This window comes from Silurus meridionalis, chromosome 7 (assembly GCF_014805685.1).
Source record: "Silurus meridionalis isolate SWU-2019-XX chromosome 7, ASM1480568v1, whole genome shotgun sequence".
NCBI classification, from domain to species: Eukaryota; Metazoa; Chordata; class Actinopteri; order Siluriformes; family Siluridae; genus Silurus; species Silurus meridionalis.
In genome coordinates, this window is record NC_060890.1 from 12,253,990 (window position 1) to 12,273,215 (window position 19,226).

The 19,226-nt window shown below is 36.7% G+C and overlaps 1 protein-coding gene across 12 annotated transcripts in view; it reads left to right on the forward strand.

Moving 5' to 3' along the window:
- The window catches only part of cacna1g (calcium channel, voltage-dependent, T type, alpha 1G subunit), a 193,223-nt gene that overhangs the window by 98,422 nt on the left and 75,575 nt on the right, over nt 1-19,226 (forward strand). For all 12 annotated transcript variants that reach the window (XM_046853393.1, XM_046853394.1, XM_046853382.1 and 9 more), the window contains exons 5-9: nt 9,011-9,108; nt 15,219-15,378; nt 16,265-16,550; nt 17,523-17,615; nt 18,382-19,207. In XM_046853393.1, coding sequence (XP_046709349.1) covers nt 9,011-9,108; nt 15,219-15,378; nt 16,265-16,550; nt 17,523-17,615; nt 18,382-19,207 — 1,463 coding nt within the window. The remainder of the gene's footprint in view (nt 1-9,010; nt 9,109-15,218; nt 15,379-16,264; nt 16,551-17,522; nt 17,616-18,381; nt 19,208-19,226) is intronic.

Genomic DNA, 19,226 nt, shown 5'->3' on the forward strand with positions numbered 1-19,226 from the left:
CCAATCTCCTTCAGGTTGCATCTCCTACATAGAACATAGTGCTATGCTTCTCTAAACATAAAAAAAAATTCAGATGTACAAATGCCATTAATGTCAGCATTGCCTGTGAATTCTGACAGATACAAAATTCATAGCAACGTCACCTGAGTTCTTATTTATATATATATATATATATATATATATATATATATATATATATATATATATATATATATAAATCTTTGTTTCTCATAACATTTTGCGCTTGCTTTTGACTTCTGGTGTGAATTGAGCTGGTTCTATATAATGAAATGTAAACAAATTTCGATTTGTATTTCTTTTTTATTTTTATTATTATTATTATTATTATTATTATTATTATTATTAGTTTTTTAAGCACTGCTACCCTATACAGGAACCTATTAAGGATGCATAGGCACATTTATATTAGTCATTGTTTGCCGTTTGAGCTTCATATGTAATCGCTCGCTTTCACCCATAATAAAGTAGCCCTGATGCACGGCTTTCGTGTTTTTCACATGCACTCCAAGCCTTTCTGACAAAAATATGCATTTCTTTTTAAATTTGTATTTGTATTTCTACTGCTTTAGAACATATGTATTAGCCCAAACATTTTGCTCTAATTTCTATTACCTAGTGTGTGGCCACATACAGACAGGTTATTATTGTTTAATACTTCTGCAGGCTCTTAGATTTGCTATGATTTAAAGAGGTATAGGGAAAAAGTTTTGAGATGAAGCCAGAAACAGTTCTGCTACCTCAACTCTTCACTTTCCTAAAGCCCTGTTCAGATGGACTCCCTCTGTCTGTGCTGGAATAGTGAACTTGGCCAGTCTGGTTGTCCATGTCTCACATGAACAGGCTGGCAGAAGGGAGTGAGGATTCTGACAGGCTGTCTCTAAGCATCCTGGATCTCTCAGTGAGGCAGAGATTCATTTCAGCATTATCTTCTGGCCCATTCTTACAATTCATTGCAGACTTGAGCCCATCAATCCATGTTGAGGCTGTAATTTGACTTTCCTTCTCAAGAACACTACTGTGGGACTTTGTGGATCTAACCAGTTTCAGTAAATCAGATTTTTACTTTGTCCATCGTTATGTTCTATTGATTAAACATTTAATTGTCAATCTTTAATCTTGAAGTTGTCATATGCAGTGGTTTAGAGTTTATATAGATCGACATGTTTGGCATGTCATGGCAACAGCATTTGTTGTTGTATGATCTGTCCTTAATAAATGTTTTTCAGTCAGAAAGCATGCACAACCATCCCCCACCTGAGGTAAGCATCTGGCTACCTGGATCTCTCAGGATCTCACATGCTCACGATAATGCTTGTTTGTAGTAGTTCTTTCAGCTTTGAGAATTTATAGTTTTCATTTTGTTTTTTGTTGATAAAAGTGGATGATAAATAGTGCATGTGGAGTACTCTGTGTTGACTAGATGAGCTAATGTCTGATTTATCTGGATGTTATTGTATGTCCTTGCCAAGGTTTTGTCAAGACTTTAAAGGAACATTCATTTCCATTGATTCAGTGTCTGTCATTCACTTCAGCAGCAACATATGACTAGAGATAAATAGGGTAGGACAAAATAAGGTTTTTCTATCTAGTGAAATTTAATTTTTCAATGTAACTGAGGTTTGACAACAAACACTGATTCAGTATACAGACAAGCAGCTCATTTTGACTGGATTTAAATGCACAATTGTTTGATATAGCAGGTTTATTTCAAATCCTCTTATACTGAAGAGCTAACATCTTTAACCAAGGTTGCTGGATTTCAGGAAATCTTACATTCCAACTTCCATTCAAAAAACAACACGTAAAAATATATGAAGCTTAACTAAATACCTGTAAAACATTTTTCCCCATGTTTTTTGCAAGGGGAGAAAAAAGGCCACTGTGCTGTGCACACATTTGTTATCTGTGAATATTTTCTACTAGTAAATCTCACTGTTCCTTTGCTATATTTCTTACAATTGAAATGACTCTGTATATCACAGACATCGTCTGCACTTTGTCTTTGTTAGCAGAATTGGATTAGATTTAAATATCGATTGTTAATCAATCTATCAATCTTTGCTGCTGTGGAGTATTTTTTACACTATCCTTGTTTATTAATGGCAGCAAATAATAATAATCTTTTGTGCCAGTGGAAACCACAGAAACAGCCAGGAAAGAATCTCTTTCTATTTGGCCTGAGGAACTGATGTGGGGTGTGTCCAGCACTTTCATCTTGATTGCTCCTTCGTTTTGTATTGGGAGGCATCAGAACATCAATATCGGAGCTTTTCACAGGTACTTACAGATGGTTAGGAACTCCCCCTACTTTACTCAGGCTGCACTTCATTTGGTTTGTGTGTGTGTGTGTGTGTGTGTGTGTGTGTGTGTGTGTGTGTGTGTGTGTGTGTTTGTGTGTGTGTGTGTGTGTGTGTGTGTGTGAGAGAAAGAGAGTGTGTGTCAAAGGTTTAGTTAAAATAGGGAAGTAATATGCATTGCTTTTATTTGTTTTATTTGTTATTTTATGTGTAGTTGGTAGTTAAATGTCAATTTTTTAAAGAAGTTATTTTACAAAAGTATAATATTTTATATTTTACAGCATCTAGCAATATGGATATTCAAGTTTGCTGAGTGCTTGAATGCAATAAACATGCATTGAGTACCCAATATTTACACTTTGTTTACAATTAATCAATAATGACCTGATCTGTCGTAAAATGTGTGAATATGCACTGTGATATTGTAGTTGTTAATTAACGTAATTTTCACTAATGTTAAAATATTGCTAAACATTTCCATCAAGCAAACTTGCTACTTTATGAGCTGTTAAAATTGTGACGTAATGACAGCACCCCATAGTGGCTTCACTACTGAATATAAATAGGCTAATAACTTTTGTCAAGCTAAAGAACCTCAGTTTGAGTACTTTAATGTTGCATTATTTTTTTACATACTTAAAATATCGAATAAACCCACATTACATTTTTAGTACTAAATAAAATTCTGTATAGCTTTAAATATTCAATCACCATTTAAGCGTTAAAGTCCACACAGAAAAATACTGTCTGCTCAGCCTGATTTATTCATGTTTATCTGAGCACAGGCTATGTGCTGACAAAGATATCATGAACAAAGGTCATCAAATATTTTCTCAAGAAAAAATACCCGGAAAAGGTCCTACAAATCTATTTATTTTCTGCCCCATGGTCAAATTCTGTTTGACCAAAGCACACAGAAGAGAGCTGCCTTCCTTTCTTGTCACACACCTTATTCCCATGTATTAGCTTCCTTCTTTTCTTTTGTTAAGAAAACACATTTGCTTTACAAATGTATCAAAGCAGACTTATGTCAGACATAAATTAAGTATTAATTTATGAGGAATGGGGGAATGAAGGACTCGGGGGGGGTTAATACATAAAAGCATGGTGCATTGTTGTGGACGGGAGTTTTCACACTTATTAGTCAATTTTCTGAGTCTGAATTACAGCTTATGGTGTGATTTAGTCTGTTTTGTTTAAACAAAGCAAATAGAGAAAAAGGCTAGGGGGTGTTTTAAACAAAAATGTTTAAACATAAAAATCCTAAACAAATCACGAAGTAATCACCCAAGCACAAAGAGAGTGGAGCTGGAGCTCAATAAACTACAACATAATTATGTAAATAGCTAGGTTAAAAATCATTGCATGCATTATATTGTTTATGTTCTCATTTTTGTTTGTTGGTCCAAATATCCAGAACACATGGCATTTCTGCGGCACTTTATTTTAGCAGTTCAAATCTACAGAAAAATGCTGTCCGCATCCCAAAATACACAGTATGTTTAGTTCACTTCCTCAAACTAGGTCAATTCAGGGTTGAGGGTTTGATTGAAACCGGACTGAGACCACCTTGGTCAGACAGGCTCAGGGCGGTTGTTTTGGCTGCTTGTGAGTGAGGTTGTTGCGTTTACACCTGCCTAAACTAACCACACCGATGAAGACAACACACCAGGTTTTGATTCGGATTTCTCTAAATTCTGAATCAGTGAACTAATCGTGTGAAATATTTTAGCAGAGCTGAGTTTCCTTTTCTATCTCTTAATGTCTTCAGATTAGAAATTGCACTGATATGAAGTATGAAAAAGACGGGTGGGGGGATTTCTTCTAATGAGAGATCGTCTCTGTGCAGCGCATCTACTTTTGATTATAATCAGGCAATCAGTCATATTCTGTTAAAACACTGAGCGAGGTTATTATACATGATAAGAAAAATGCCAGCAAGAATATAAAATACTGCATTTGAATGTGTTGACTGGATAAAAGTTTTGAAAGATTCAGCCTCTGAGTTTCTTTGGGATATGATGGAGATGAAGAAATTAATGTAATCATTTGCCCATGGATCAAGGATAGCCATGATCAGGGATGGCCAGTATTTTTGATACATGTATTTCAAATTTAAAATAGGATTTTGTCATTTGTATTTCATAGGTTTGACTCAAAATACTTTAGTGTTTTGTATTTTTGTAGATGTCTGTACATGATAACAATAAAAGTGCAGCCTCTTATTTGTGATCTGATTTGTGCCTTTTAGAAGTTGGTCAAACTTGTTGAGATCAGAACAGAAAATTTATCCATATGGAAAAAGGTGGTGAAGGTAAAAAACGTGCAGCCGACCAGTTTTCAAATAGGTGTCATATGATTGATAAATAAATGTTTAATTGCTGAATAATGTATCCTAATTAAAGTAGCTGTTTATGAAAGAATATGTTATGAATGACTTGTTTGTCATTGAGTCAGTGTTGCTGATGCAAAGTAGCCCTTCGTCTACAAGTCATTCACAAACTGTTAAACATAAAACTGTCGGTTACTTTAAAACTAACCTTCATCTGGGAGATCACACGGAATATGTATGTGAATATTTGGTCTTTTAACTATTTGCATATGTCAGATTTATTGCATGACTCAGCCAGAGAAAAGCTGTTGCTATAAACTATAAATAAAAAATATATTTTTAAAAATACAAAAATAAAGTAGTTTATTTTTATACATGGTGTGACTGCTGCATTTTGTAGTTTATTTTGATACACTTAAAGTTTAAGTATTTGGTATTTTATTTAAAAATACATTTCGATTTATCTTTGCCAAACTCTGGCCATGATCAGTTATAGACTGTGATGTGCTGTATAAACGCATCTGTGAAGCACTCAAGAAAGATGTCGGCCAAAGGATAAAGAGTAGGAAAAAATGTGAGGAGAGAGAGAGAGAGAGAGAGAGAGAGAGAGAGAGAGAATGTGTTTTCTCTTCACCTCTATTTGAATGTGTCTTTAGGAATGTGTACCTCCTGTAAAACTCGTTTCATTAACCTGCCAGGTAGTTGAAGATGCCCAGCTCTGTTTGAACTGCAGCCAGGTTTGCTGCTTTTGAAACAACACAACTCAGTGATAAAGAAAAGAAAAGGTTAAACTAAAAATTTATTCAAAACCTCCATTCCACTTCAAGTGCTATGCCATGACCACCACTAAACGGTTGATAATTTCTAGCTCAATCTAACACACACTGATATGATTTGTTCTGTTTTTTCTTCATGATCCTGGTTTGAACATGGCTGAGCTCACTTAGGGGATTGCATTAAACTGATTCCTGCGGGTCAGACTTGTTTTGGATGCCAGTCCCTTTCCTCCTTCATACTTTTCCTATTATAGTGCCCTCCATGCTAGCACTGTGTGTGCTGAGAACAGACATTATTGACTGTGTGGCCATAGTTTTCAGTAAAGGGGTGTGATAATGGCAAAGTGTACAATCCTTCACTAGATCTATGCCATATACAAAGATAAGAGTTGAGTAAGCCAGGTGTATACTGGCCTCTGGCCCAGACCAGACACTTCACTAGCTGTTTATGTTTACCTGTGTGTGTGTGTGTGTGTGTGTGTGTGTGTGTGTGTGTGTGTGTGTGTGTGTGTGTGTGTGTTTTATTTAGTGTCAGTATGCCATCATTCATGAGTTCCTTGTTTATTTGCTCCTCTTCTATGGTGGATATGTGGAAACTGTTGGATGTAAAGGCATGTTGATGATGTGAACAATCATATAGACACATGTTCATATTGTTTAGGTCTGTGCTGGCTGCCTTGTGTTTGCCTGACTTGGCCGCAGGAGCTTTTGTGAAGTGTCCTCACGCAAGTTCTTTCGACCTCGCCACCCCCCACAATCCACCCTCCATGCCAAACATGTACTCTCCTTTATTCCTCTCTCTATCCCAACCACAGTCCTCCAAATTCTCTCTCTGTTTTAGTTCAATTTGTACTTTCCAGCCACTCTGGCAGATCTTTTGACATCAAAAACGTCATGCATTTTCCCCCTCTTTTGATATTTTTTTATGTATAGTCCTTCCCTATCCTTCCGTTTTTAGCCCTAGTCACCACTGTTATTATTTTTCTATTCCAGCTTCCAGCTGGTTTCCATCAGACCCAATCAGTTCTCTCGAAAGCTGCTCTGCAGATTTCAGGAGCAACAAAAGCGGAACACATTTCCTCTGAGCTCTGCTTGCCTAATGGAGCTCATACTGTTTGCACATCACCATCATCACTGAATTCACAGAAAATCTTGAGTATTTAAAATACCTTCAATCCGAAGTCTGCGTGGCACACATATAGCATTAGTGCAGATCATCTTCCATCATTTAACAGCTCAAATTATTTAGCTGCAGTGGATGTTGTTGAGTTTGTGTTAACATTGTGTTTGTGTGTTTTTTTTTAAATATGTAGCTGTCACGTAGCCAGTTAGTTTTGTCAGATATTTTGAATTGATTGAATATGTAATTATAACTGTTAGCATATACACACGCACACTCACAAGTACACGCATGCACACACACGCACACACACAGAGGCCACATACCCTGTTTGATGGCTATGAAGGAAGGGAATTTTTTCATGCATCTCAATCCAAACTTCACATGTGTGAAGCAGCTGTGTGTGTGTGAGTGCGGGTGTGCTTACGTGTGTATGTGCGTGTATGCTAGCATGTGTGTATTGTTGGAGATCACATTACATTGAACCCCGCTGGATGCTCCTCACTGACTACATTTAAAAGATCCAATTGAATTTATAGCACATGTGCAAGGATAATTCTAGACTATTAGTGCCCCTAGTCAAGATTTTACTTTGGAACTTTACCACACACACACACACACACACACACACACACACACACACACACACTCGCCAAGCTTTTGGTCAGGAGTCCACCAACTTTTGCCAATGTAGTGTATCAGCTATTTAATTGCAAAGTCTTGATGATTACATTATGCATAGGATAGCTTCATGTGAAGCTGGTGATGATGTTTAACCTTATTAATCACATTCTGTTTTTGTTTTAATCATTGGTTCACAGTAAATCACAAAACTCAATTAAAACAATGCAAAAATGAATAATTAGATATGCAGTAAAACATTGACAATATTAGCAAACCTGTGGTATAGTGAACAAATACACATCTGTTTTAAAATGCTAAAAATATGTGAGTGTAATATTTTCAAACACATGTACTCATTTTCAGTGAATGCTTATTCTGGTTAGGGTTGTGGTGGAACCGGAGTCAATTACCAGTAACACACACTCACATACTCACTTATACACTAGAGGCAGTTTGTCTTAGCCAATAGCCATCCACCCACTGGCATGTTTTTGGAGAAAGGAGGAAACCAGAGATCACAGAGGAATCCCACATAGAGACAGGCAGAGCTATAAAGCAGCAATGTAAGCTACGTACTGCACCATTGTGCTGCCTTTTTTGTGTTCATTTAATGTTTATTAAAAATGTTTCTTGCATTTATTGAGTGCCTGAGTTTTCTCTTACTGCTTTACTTTGCACTCTAAAGGATTATTGCTGATTTTTCAGGATGAATGGTAATATGGGTTCTGCACAAAGAGGGTCATAAGGACTGGCCTTATGCTATGGAGCTCCCATTATTACAGTACATACAGTATATTGCCACCTGACAATTACCACCATTCAGAAGCCTTTTACAAACAAATTTGGAAGGACATAATTGTCTAGAATTCTTTTGTGTTGGTATGCTGCAAAGGTTTCTGAACTCAGCCTTATTGAACACCTTTGGAATGAACTGTATCCTCACTTAGTATTAGCCCCTAATTTGGCTAATTGTGAACAAACCTCTACAGCGTTTCATTGTCTCCTTAGATTCATTCTGTCAATTTGACGGTTGTCGTGATTAGTTACTTACATTCTTATAACCCATAGGAATATTAATGCTCCATTACACGATCATTGTGGAGCAAATACAGTATGTGGAGGCCCAAGAAATGCAGAGGCCCCAAGAAATGACTTATTACATCTAGTAACAGCCCTGCTCTTTGGACACATTGTTTATTTGTTGGGCACTGCCTGGAACTGCATTATCACAAGAACTCAGGAACTACACATGGACGATTCAAGACTATAGGAACAACTCTACAAAGGGTTTTGAAGATGTAAAGACTCCCTTGTTTTTGTTGGTTTGATCTGCGTATGTAATATAAAATAAATCAGACAGTATTAGAATGTACAGCACATTTCTTATAGAAGCAGTAGCAGATAGCACTATTAAACCAGTGCAAATTGCCATAAATGTGGCAGCATGTCTAGTTTTCCAAGCAGCAAATGCAAACCCATTACACTCCTCATCACCTCAAGCCACATGCTCTCTGTAGCTCCTCGCTTCAGCCGGAATTTCATTTGCTAATTAAGAAATCAGAGATATTACTTGGAACCAGTTATTTTTGAAGACAGGATATCACACTATGATTATCTTTTTGGATGTTTTTTTCCTCTTCTGAGTATGTGTAATATTATACATAATCTTGAATTAGAGTTAAGAGAATCTGACACTGTTATGACTAACTTTTGAAAGTCATCCAATTGGTATGACTTACATATTACATTATATAAATCACTAGAATTAAAATGTTTTTCTGTTACTGACACAACTTTGTTTCAAAGACGGGGTTTTTTTTGTTTTCTTGCATATTTGCAGGATGCTGGAATATTCGCTCAACCTGCAGAATGTCAGCTTCTCTGCTGTTCGTACTGTCAGAGTGCTGAGGCCTCTACGAGCGATCAACCGAGTGCCCAGTAAGTATTTATACTACCTACTTCTCCTTATCTGTAGTCAGTGTTTCATAATATTCCTGTACCATTTAAGTCTTTGGTAATGGGATAGGATTTAAATTTAGTGAATCTTCTCTGAGACCTACAGTAGTAGTTTTAACAGTTAGCTAAATAACTAGTCAACTATTAAGTTATTTACAGTTACATTGAGAAAAAACTAATTTATTTTTACTGTTCTGCAGATTTTAGGAGTTAGAGATTAATTTTCAATTTATTTTACAATAATGAAATAGTAAAGTAGTGTTTTTCTTTGACATACAAAATCTAAAAAGGTAGAATGATTTACTTAGTATGGCAATTTGCAGTTTAGAATGCTTAACAGCTAGTCATCAACACTGTTTCTTCTGTACTGAGATTATATGTTCATTTCTGATAATGCTCCCATGTAAGAAAAAAAAATCTGACACTACTATGTGTATAAAAAAAGGTTTATCACCTGGACTAATTGACAGATGTTTGCAGAACAGTACAATCCAGGTAGTTGTTATAATAACTTTGCATTTTTCTCATTGAAAACTAATGTAACTCATGCTAAAACTAACACAATCCCAGTGCCACTTTAATTTAGTCAAAATCACAAATAATTTAAATCACCTGTTTGATCTTTTTTTACATAGTGGGGCTATTGAAAGTTGTTCACCCAGGCTAGCCAGCAAACTGTCCAGGCAGGGGCAGAGCAGAAATAGTATGCGTGTGTGTCTCTTATTTTTTGCTCAAATGGAAGACGTGTCTGCTCAATAGAAATAGGCTTTGGTCAGCAAGAAATAAATTTAGAGGGCACATTGCTTATGAGTAGTAGTGCTCATTATTTTACTAGTGTTATGAAGATAAATTCTTAGGTGGTGCTTGAATGTGTCTAAGAATAATAGTAAGGTAGATATGTGAAAAATAGTTGGATTTATGCAGAATAATGAGACACTTTTAGTAGCCTAGAGAGGTAATGTTTACTTGATAGCTTATACAAATAAAAATATGAATGCTCGAACCAATTGTGAAATACAAAAATACACCAAATATACAATGATAGGTCCTATTTATTCGACCTATTTATTAACGCTAACACAATAATTCTTTTATTATTTTTTTATGTAATTACTGAAATCTGCTTAAATTAAAACAGTTATTAGGAAAGATAAAAGCCACATTTTCTTTGTTTATCATATTGTCATATATTACATAGCAGTAATGACACATGCATTTACATTTGACACATGCATTTTGAAAGCCTTACCAAGCACAACACAACACAACATCACAATCTAAGCAGGACCAGTTTTAGAGGTGGTACCATTCAGACTGAATAATGGTCAAGTTCAGTTCGGATGCTGTGACTGACCCAGCTAGGATTTTGTCTATGGTCCCTGATCTGATTGCTCACCTGTCAGTTTTGCCGGATACTATTCCAGCCAAAAGTGTTTTTTTCACCAGTGCTCCATCATTGTACAGTGAATTGCTCATAAACTTTTTGCCTGTCTCAATCCTGCTCAATCTGTCTAGCACAGTATGAGACACTACCACATCCTACTCCAGCAAAGAGACAATCATTGTCACTTTAAGCCCAGCGGTCCTGACGTAGCACACATAAGTGTGATGAGTGAAGAGTTTAAAAGAGGGAGCAGAGCATGGCCACTTCTTTCTATACTACTACATAATTAATGCTGATACCATTTAAAGAAGGAGGGGCAGCCAAATGGGAGCAGGCAGCTGTATTTGCAGTTCAAGAATCACTTAGGCTAATTAAAGGCTTAATGGTGAAATTAATTTGGAAATTATTTGTATGTCACCTGCTATGGACTGTTATTTGAAAAGTGGGAGTTGTACGGTATCCCATGAGTCCTATTTGTCATTTATTTTACTTATTTTAAGATCTCTAATCAAAACACAGGCAATGTAATAGGAGGCAAACTTACACCATCCATCATTTGGCTGTCAAACTGAAAACAGAGGCAGTGCTTGAAAATCCCTTGGCAGGAAAATAGAAATCTAAACGGTCAGACTATTCTCCCCTACCCATAGGGATTCACACTAAAAAGCTCCCATTTTTCAATTCTAAGATGCTCCTAAGGGCATCCATGAGACTAGTGTCTCTGTAAGTGCCATTACCTTTATACATTTATATTCTTGCTTTCTTCCATTTTTGTTCTTGTTCTCCATTTCTGCCACTTGATTGATGAAGGTGTATCAATCAAATCAAAATATGGCCATTCAATGCAAGCGATGAGAGCCAAGCAAGCTCTATATTTGTAGGCAGACCGGACTTTATTTATTTATTTTTTTCATTTTTACATAATCATCTGGTCAGGGACGTTCTCTGGCTTAATCTGCATGAAGTGTGGATTCGCCTTTCTGTAAACATTGGACATCACTACAATAACACCCACAGAGGATTTAGCTGTGTGTATACTTGGAGGGCAGTTGGAGGTTGATTGGAAATTTCTCTGGTCATCCACTAGTGACCCATTATTATTTAGAGTGAAGAAAAGTGCCACAGTCAGCATGTGGCAGGCATTATGGAATGGCAAGAAGCCTGACAGTAATTGGGGCAGTGGACATGCAGATTGATGCAAGAAATGAGAGCATTATGTACAGTAAGAGAGAGGGAAAGAGAGAGGGAAAGAGAGAGGAGAGAGAGAGAGAGAGAGAGAGAGAGAGAGAGAGAGAGAGAGAGAGAGAGAGAGAGATGAGCCATGAGGTTATCAGTCCTGTAGGTTTATAGAAATATTTTTGAGCAGTAATACACTTAGGGAAACACAGGCAATGATAAAGATATACTATCTGTGTACATTAGGGTTTGCTTCCTCTGCAATAAATGATAGAGAGGTGTTTCATAATGGGAGCGTAAGAGCCGATAACTAACCTCTGATATCTGGACAGTAAATAGGTGTTTCAGTATGAGGTAATGGTACCAAAGCCAGGACTAACAGACCAACAGATTGTGTGCAGATTAAAACCTGGAGTGGGTGTGGCCTAACCCAGAAGGGTTTCTTTTTTAATTAAATATGATCCCTTCCACTATGCCTGCAGAAATACTTGAATAAAAAAACTTATGTTTAATCCTGTTCATACTGTTATAGTTGTTTTGCAGCTTATTTTGTATATATATATTGCTCTAATAAATTTTATTGGTTAATTTCATTAATCAATTAATGTAATTAATAATTTTGTATGCCCCACAAGCTTTATAGCTTAATTCTTTGCTTGCATGTAGCCAAAATCCTCCCCACTTTAGTTATTTCCCCTGGTAGACCAGTCTTTGTGCTTTAGTCTCAACCAGATGCCCTGAGAACTTTCTGTCTGGCAGGATAATAAAACAAAAAAAAAGAATGGTGTCTTTCCTATTATCTGTATCTGTATTTGAATCTTTTTAGAACACATTATCTGCTCTTTCTGAATATATTATTCTGTTAATAAGCAGACTCTGTGTGTGTGTGTGTGTGTGTGTGTGTGTGTGTGTGTGTGTGTGTGTGTGTGTGTGTGTCTCTGTGTGTGTGTGTGTGTGTGTGTGTGCGTGCATAGTCAAGGCAAAGACAAGAAACTAAAGCTTGATGAAAAAAGAGGAAATCAAAGAAATCAGAGGCCTGTGAGAAGTCGCAAATTGGGCAATTGATGTTTCAACAAAGATAACTGAGTGCAAGAAAAGGGTGATTTATAAAAGCCTGGGAATGTGTATATATAAATCAATACATTTTCACTGTTGGTATACAGTTCATGAATCATTCGCACATTTATTTTCATCCTTCTTAATGAGTATTGTTTTGAGAGAAAACATATTAACAGGCATCAGATTTGTCTCTTTCCAAACGTTATTGAATTACTGTTTGAGAGATTAAACTCTTTCATATTGCTGGTTGTCTCTTGTGTTGTACATGGACTCCTTTGTCTGGTTAATTGATGCCTTGGTAGGCTTGAAAGTATTCATTTAATATGAAGTATTTATTTCTAGATCCACATGCTAGCAGAAGATTTACAGTAAATATTGTATGTACTCTATATCATAGGCGATTCAATTGACCATGGTTTTAAAAATGCTGATAGTTCCTTCTCCCGCTGTGCTTTTGATATCAGGCTGTTTGGCATATGCGAATGACTCAGAAGTGCAGATTCTCCCATGGGTATCTTTCCGTTGCTTCACTGGGATCTCCACAGGCCTGTCTCCTGGAATGGCTTTTTATGGGAATTTGTATAAGCTAGGGAAGGATATTTAAAGGTCCTTATTAGAGTTTTTAGCAAGGGACTTTCAGAGAAAAAGTTTAGCCAATTGAAAGCAGGACTAACCTTTTTCATGCCTATAGACATTTATTCAGAGAGCTCTTAATGTAATAGATATTTCCTATAAGGTTCCATCTTTCAGTTAACAGTCCTATGCCTAGCATCTGAGATCAATATATAGACCAGATTAAAACCAAATAATTCTTATGTGAGCTTATGGAAACGTTTCTCGGTTACTGTTGCATGTTCAGGATTTAGGTTATGAGACTAAGAATCAATATGAAAAAAAGGAAATCGACTGAAACAATACTGCTTATCTTTCCTCGATGTAAAATCAGCTGTGTTCATACATTAAAAAAAAAATTATATCCCAAAAATGTGATCATTTATCAATACTCTATAGAATACACAGTATAATAAAAACAAATATACCTTAACATTAAAACCATAGACAGGTAAGGTGAATAATTGATTATGCAATTAAAAACAATTTCTTATTACTATTATCATACATTGAAAAAAATGGCAAGATTTGGGATCTGTGCGACTTCGATTAGAATCAAATTGTGATGTCTAAACAACTTGGTCATTGCAGATTTTTTGGGTATCTGGGATCTTCCTGGTTTGCAGTTATTAGTACCTACCAAAAGTAGTCCAACTGATGATCAGGTAACAGGGTCATTGGCTTTCAAGGCTCAGTGATACACATGACAGACAGGCAAACCTGTCTGGTCCGATTCCACACAAGATCTACTGTAGCACAAAGTGCTAAAAAAGTTAATGTTGGCTATGAACCTGCAGTGGTCACATTGGCTTTAGGGTATTAAATTATAAACTTTCAAAACAATCTATTATATGTCTCCATAATGATAATAATAATAATAATAATAATAATAATAATAATAATAATAATAATAATAATAGTGTATAATGTCTAAATATAATCAAGTTTCACCAGAACAGTAACTTAAATCAAATTTCTTTTTTTGAGTTTCAGTAATCCTTAATTTATTTGTATATGCTGTTCATGTTTTATTAATCTATAATTTATTGTTTGTTTCCTTATTTGCAAATGAATTCAATATTAATTTATTAAATATTTATTAAGAATATTCTTTCTTTCTTTCTTTCTTTCTTTCTTTCTTTCTTTCTTTCTTTCTTTCTTTCTTTCTTTCTTTCTTTCTTTCTTTCTTTCTTTCTCAGAAGGTAAAATTGCTTCCCCTTATTTAGCGTTTCATTCCCCCTAACATGTACACTGTTACTGTTATGAAACAAATTTCATGAGAACTGTGAGCTGTTCGAATAATAAATAAAGGCAATGATTCAATGCTTGTTAGATTCTCAGTGGATTGATCTTTTATCTCAGCACAACAGATTACTGCAAATTACATATTTTAAAAAAAAAGGCATGATAACACTGCACTTGGTTCTATATACCTTTCTGCATCCATTTTTCCCATTTGTTTTCACTCCTGATAACGCTATACTGCATATTTTCATTCGTGCCAATCCAAAAGTATAAGTTACATCAGGCTGCAGTTGTCCCAGTAGTTCCTCTCACATGCCAATAAGAAATGATTGCCGTTGTTTATGTTCTACTCACCTGGCTTCACAGATCCATCCAGGCACTCACACAAGGCTACCAGACGACCTTACGCAGACTCAGCTCAGTGGATATATTTGCTCTGCTAAGATTTTTATGACCCAGTATAAACATGTGGTCTACAATAATCCCCTAAAAACAAGGATGTGATAGAATACAGAGCATTGCACATTTATAGAGCTTTAACAGGGCAGTGTGTTCAGGTGTAGCTGTGGTTTTTTTTACAAACAGGTGTGTATCAAGTTCTTTTCTTGTTGTGCAGGTATGAGAATCTTGGTGACTCTCCTGCTGGACACTCTCCCCATGCTGGGTAATGTGTTGCTGCTTTGCTTCTTTGTTTTCTTCATCTTTGGGATTATTGGGGTCCAGCTGTGGGCCGGGCTGCTTCGTAACCGCTGCTTTCTGCCTGTGAACTTCTCAGTGTAAGTTTCCAGTAAAAAAAACATCAGAGTAGAACATAATCCATATAATGTGTTTTTTTGTTTTAAAGAAATTCTCACATGAATGAATAGTAATTGAAGTCAATAAGAAATCTAGTACTTTATGACTACATTTTGTAATGACTGCTTTACAACAAATCCTATAGTGTTAAACTCACTGTAAAGAAATAAATAATTCAGGTATCCATGTGCACCAGATTTGTCCCAACAGGTAATGGAAGCTATTTGCACTACTAATTTGCTGTGTCACTTTCATTCAGAGTTGAGAATGTTTCAACAGACAGCCCAATTATGCTCTGTCAGAGCAAAGCTCCGTTAGAGCTATCCCTTACTAAACCCCTTATCCTGTGCAGCTAGTTATATCATTGCAAATGTAAGAGATCCAGAGGTCCAAATTCGATCAGCCACTTGTAGTGATGTAGACAAGCGCTGCTACATGACAGAGTAATCAAAGGCTGCAATGTTCATTCATAAACCAGCAGTCCTGATAAACCAATCCTCTCAGATTTTATAGGTCACAGCATCCCCAAGACACAGCTTAAAGGTTATGTACATACACGCTTGATAACTGTAGCTGCATGTGCACACCCAAGATAGAGCATGCTGTGACAAGTAGGGTGAGATTTTCCTGAAACATTCACATCTCGTGGTCAGAGAAATGTATTTTCTCTCAGTGTCTCATCCAGTTGCATCATGTTCTGGCTCATGTATTGTCATATAGTTGATGTATGTGCTTCAGCATCGAAATGTTCAGTAGTACTGCACGACAGAAAGAACACGTTTTCAAGACTTATATTGAAATGGACAGAATGTTTCAGGTCAGTTATGGTGTTAAATAATGAATATAACTTATTTTTATGTATATCAGTCCTCAAAGCTTAGACCTGCTTGATTACTACCACACTGACGACGAGAGCCCGTTCATCTGCTCTCTGACGGGGGATAACGGCATGCGCCACTGCAACTCTATACCTAGGTTGCATGAAGATGGTCTGCAATGTCAGCTGGACATGGGAGCTTACAACAACACAGATAACACCACGTGTGTCGATTGGAATCAGTACTATACCAACTGTTCTGCTGGGGATGTAAATCCTTTTAAGGGTGCCATTAACTTTGATAACATAGGCTATGCCTGGATTGCAATTTTTCAGGTGAGTATTCACTCTGAATTTTCTATTAACGTACAATACTGACATATTTAAAAAAAATAAACAGGACCAGACTGAAACAACAGTAAACCATTTCTGTTTGTGTAATTAAACAAGAAGGCTGTATACTAACACATCTTTTATGTCCTTTAGCTCACAAAATGTTGTTGCTGTTTTATTCTGACACGTTATTCCAAATTTGGATCTAACATGCTTCCATTGGGGGTTTTGGAACAATCTGCCATTTTGGAAAAGTTATTTCAGTTACTGAAAGAGATACAATGACAAAGTCCCCCATTAACATTGGATAACCCTTTTATCGCAAATCAATGCTAAATCTTAATTCTTAAATGCATTATGGTATTAAACCCCTGGTTATGTGCCGCAAAAGTCTTTGTGGAAATGCTTAGAAAAAAAAAATCAGAAAAGAAAACTATTAAATATTTATGGATACTGCCACAAACTGAGCAATGAGAGGGTTTGAAGGCTTAATCGTCCTTGTGCAAGCTGCCAATAATGTAGCCTGAAAGTCTAATGGCTCTAAACTGAATTAGTTGTCAGACAGCACCTTGTACTATTGCTCTAAAGATTATAGGAGATTTGTTTTTCTGCTTTGTCTGATCATTCGAGGAATAACAGATGGGATTAAAGAATCAGAGAGCAGACTCTGAATTTCCCCTTGAGTCTGCTGGTCTTCCAGGTCAAGCTTGGGGATCTCATCACTGCCTAATGATGCGTTTTTGAATCCAGAAACAACAGCTGCACTGTGCCATTTTTGTGCTGTGCTAAGTCTGACCAGAGAATCTAATAAACACTTTTATCATGTTCTGTAGTAGTAATGGTTGTTAGTAGCAGACATTACTAATTCACAGAACATTTATTTCCATTTTATTGTACCAGATTAGGGACATGTAACATCATGTAATGAACTTGTAATTGCTTAAAACCTGAATTATTTTTCTTGTCTTGTTTTAGGTCATCACTCTGGAGGGTTGGGTGGATATCATGTACTTTGTAATGGATGCACACTCCTTTTACAATTTTATCTACTTCATTTTCCTGATTATTGTAAGTGGCTTTCAATCCATCGCACAGATTCTTTTTAACAAGATCTTGTGCTATAGCTCTCTTACTCACAATATATTACATGATAAGTAATATATTCTGTGAATACTTAGGCATTAGGAATGTGACTGAATACAAATTTAGATATGATTTAATAATATTAAATCCCACCCAGACTACTCTGCTCTAAGAATTCACAAGGAGACTAGCCCAAAAATCTGTCAGATTAAATATTACTGTATGGCTATTATTACAAAATAGTAGCCAAATATTTCCCTATAATACATTATTTTACAATATAGTATATATATTGACAAAAATATATAATATCTTCTGTATAAAATATACTTTCATACAGATCCGATTAAAAAAATCTTAGGAGAACCTGGAGAAATTTTTAAATGTGGAACAGTTATGTCAGAAGAAATGAGCATTAAATTTGAAACGAGACACATTTGCTTGAGTGGGTAAAAGTGTTATTTGTCCAAGGGTAATGTATTAGCTGTAATGCATTTAATGTTTAACACAGTCTGCTCCCTACCCGAAGCCTTTCAGCTATTTCATTCTGAGAAGCATTTAAGAATAAGTAGCAGCAATCACTTGCACTTCTGCAGTATTATGAGCTTTTGATTGCTCTATAATGCTTGCATAATGTTATGTTCATACTAAAACATATTCCTGAAAAAAAAAAATGAGCTAAGCAAAACAGAATTGTGCTGATCCCGCTATTAAGTTTTATCAGTTTTCTGCTCTTTCTCTCTATCACTAGGTGGGCTCATTCTTTATGATCAACCTATGCCTGGTTGTCATAGCCACCCAGTTCTCTGAAACGAAGCAGCGTGAAAGTCAGTTAATGAAGGAGCAGAGAGTGCGATTCATGTCCAATGCAAGCACTTTAGCCAGTTTTTCAGAGCCAGGTAGCTGCTACGACGAACTCCTCAAATACCTGGTTTACATTGTTCGAAAAGGCACCAGGCAGTTAGGCCACTTAACCCGAGCAGCTGCCCGTCGGGCAGGCATCAGGATATGTGCCTCACCCACCCCTGAACCTCCAAATGCCAAGAGAAGAAGGCACCAGAAACGGCAAGGCTCCATTCATCACCTTGTGCACCATCACCACCACCACCACCATCACTACCATCTTGGCAACGGGAATATCAGGAGTGACAGTGCCCAGGAGATTGAGGTGTCTTCACGGAACAACAACAGGAATGGTGCAGGAACAGGACGTCTTACTCTCCCCACTATCGTGCCTCTGCAGGACACATCCCCTTCTTGTTCTGAAGCTTTGGGTTCCAGCAGTGTTGAATCTATCCACAGTACCTACCACATGACCTGCCACTTGGAGCCACATCGTGCCCCCGCATTAGGTCATCCAGTGCTGCAGGCCTACAAGAGAAACTCAGTGCCGTTTGCCGCACCAGTGCATAAGAACTACCCGACACTGCAGCCTCGTGTAGCTCTGGAACAGCTCAGACAGAGGGCATTGGATCCCGGGGGAGCCTTTTGCACTGCGAACATGCTCAGCAACCTCAACATACCTCCACCCCCTGGTAACACATCCCAGCTCCTGTTGGACACACAAGGGCCTGCAGGTAAATGAACAAACTATTG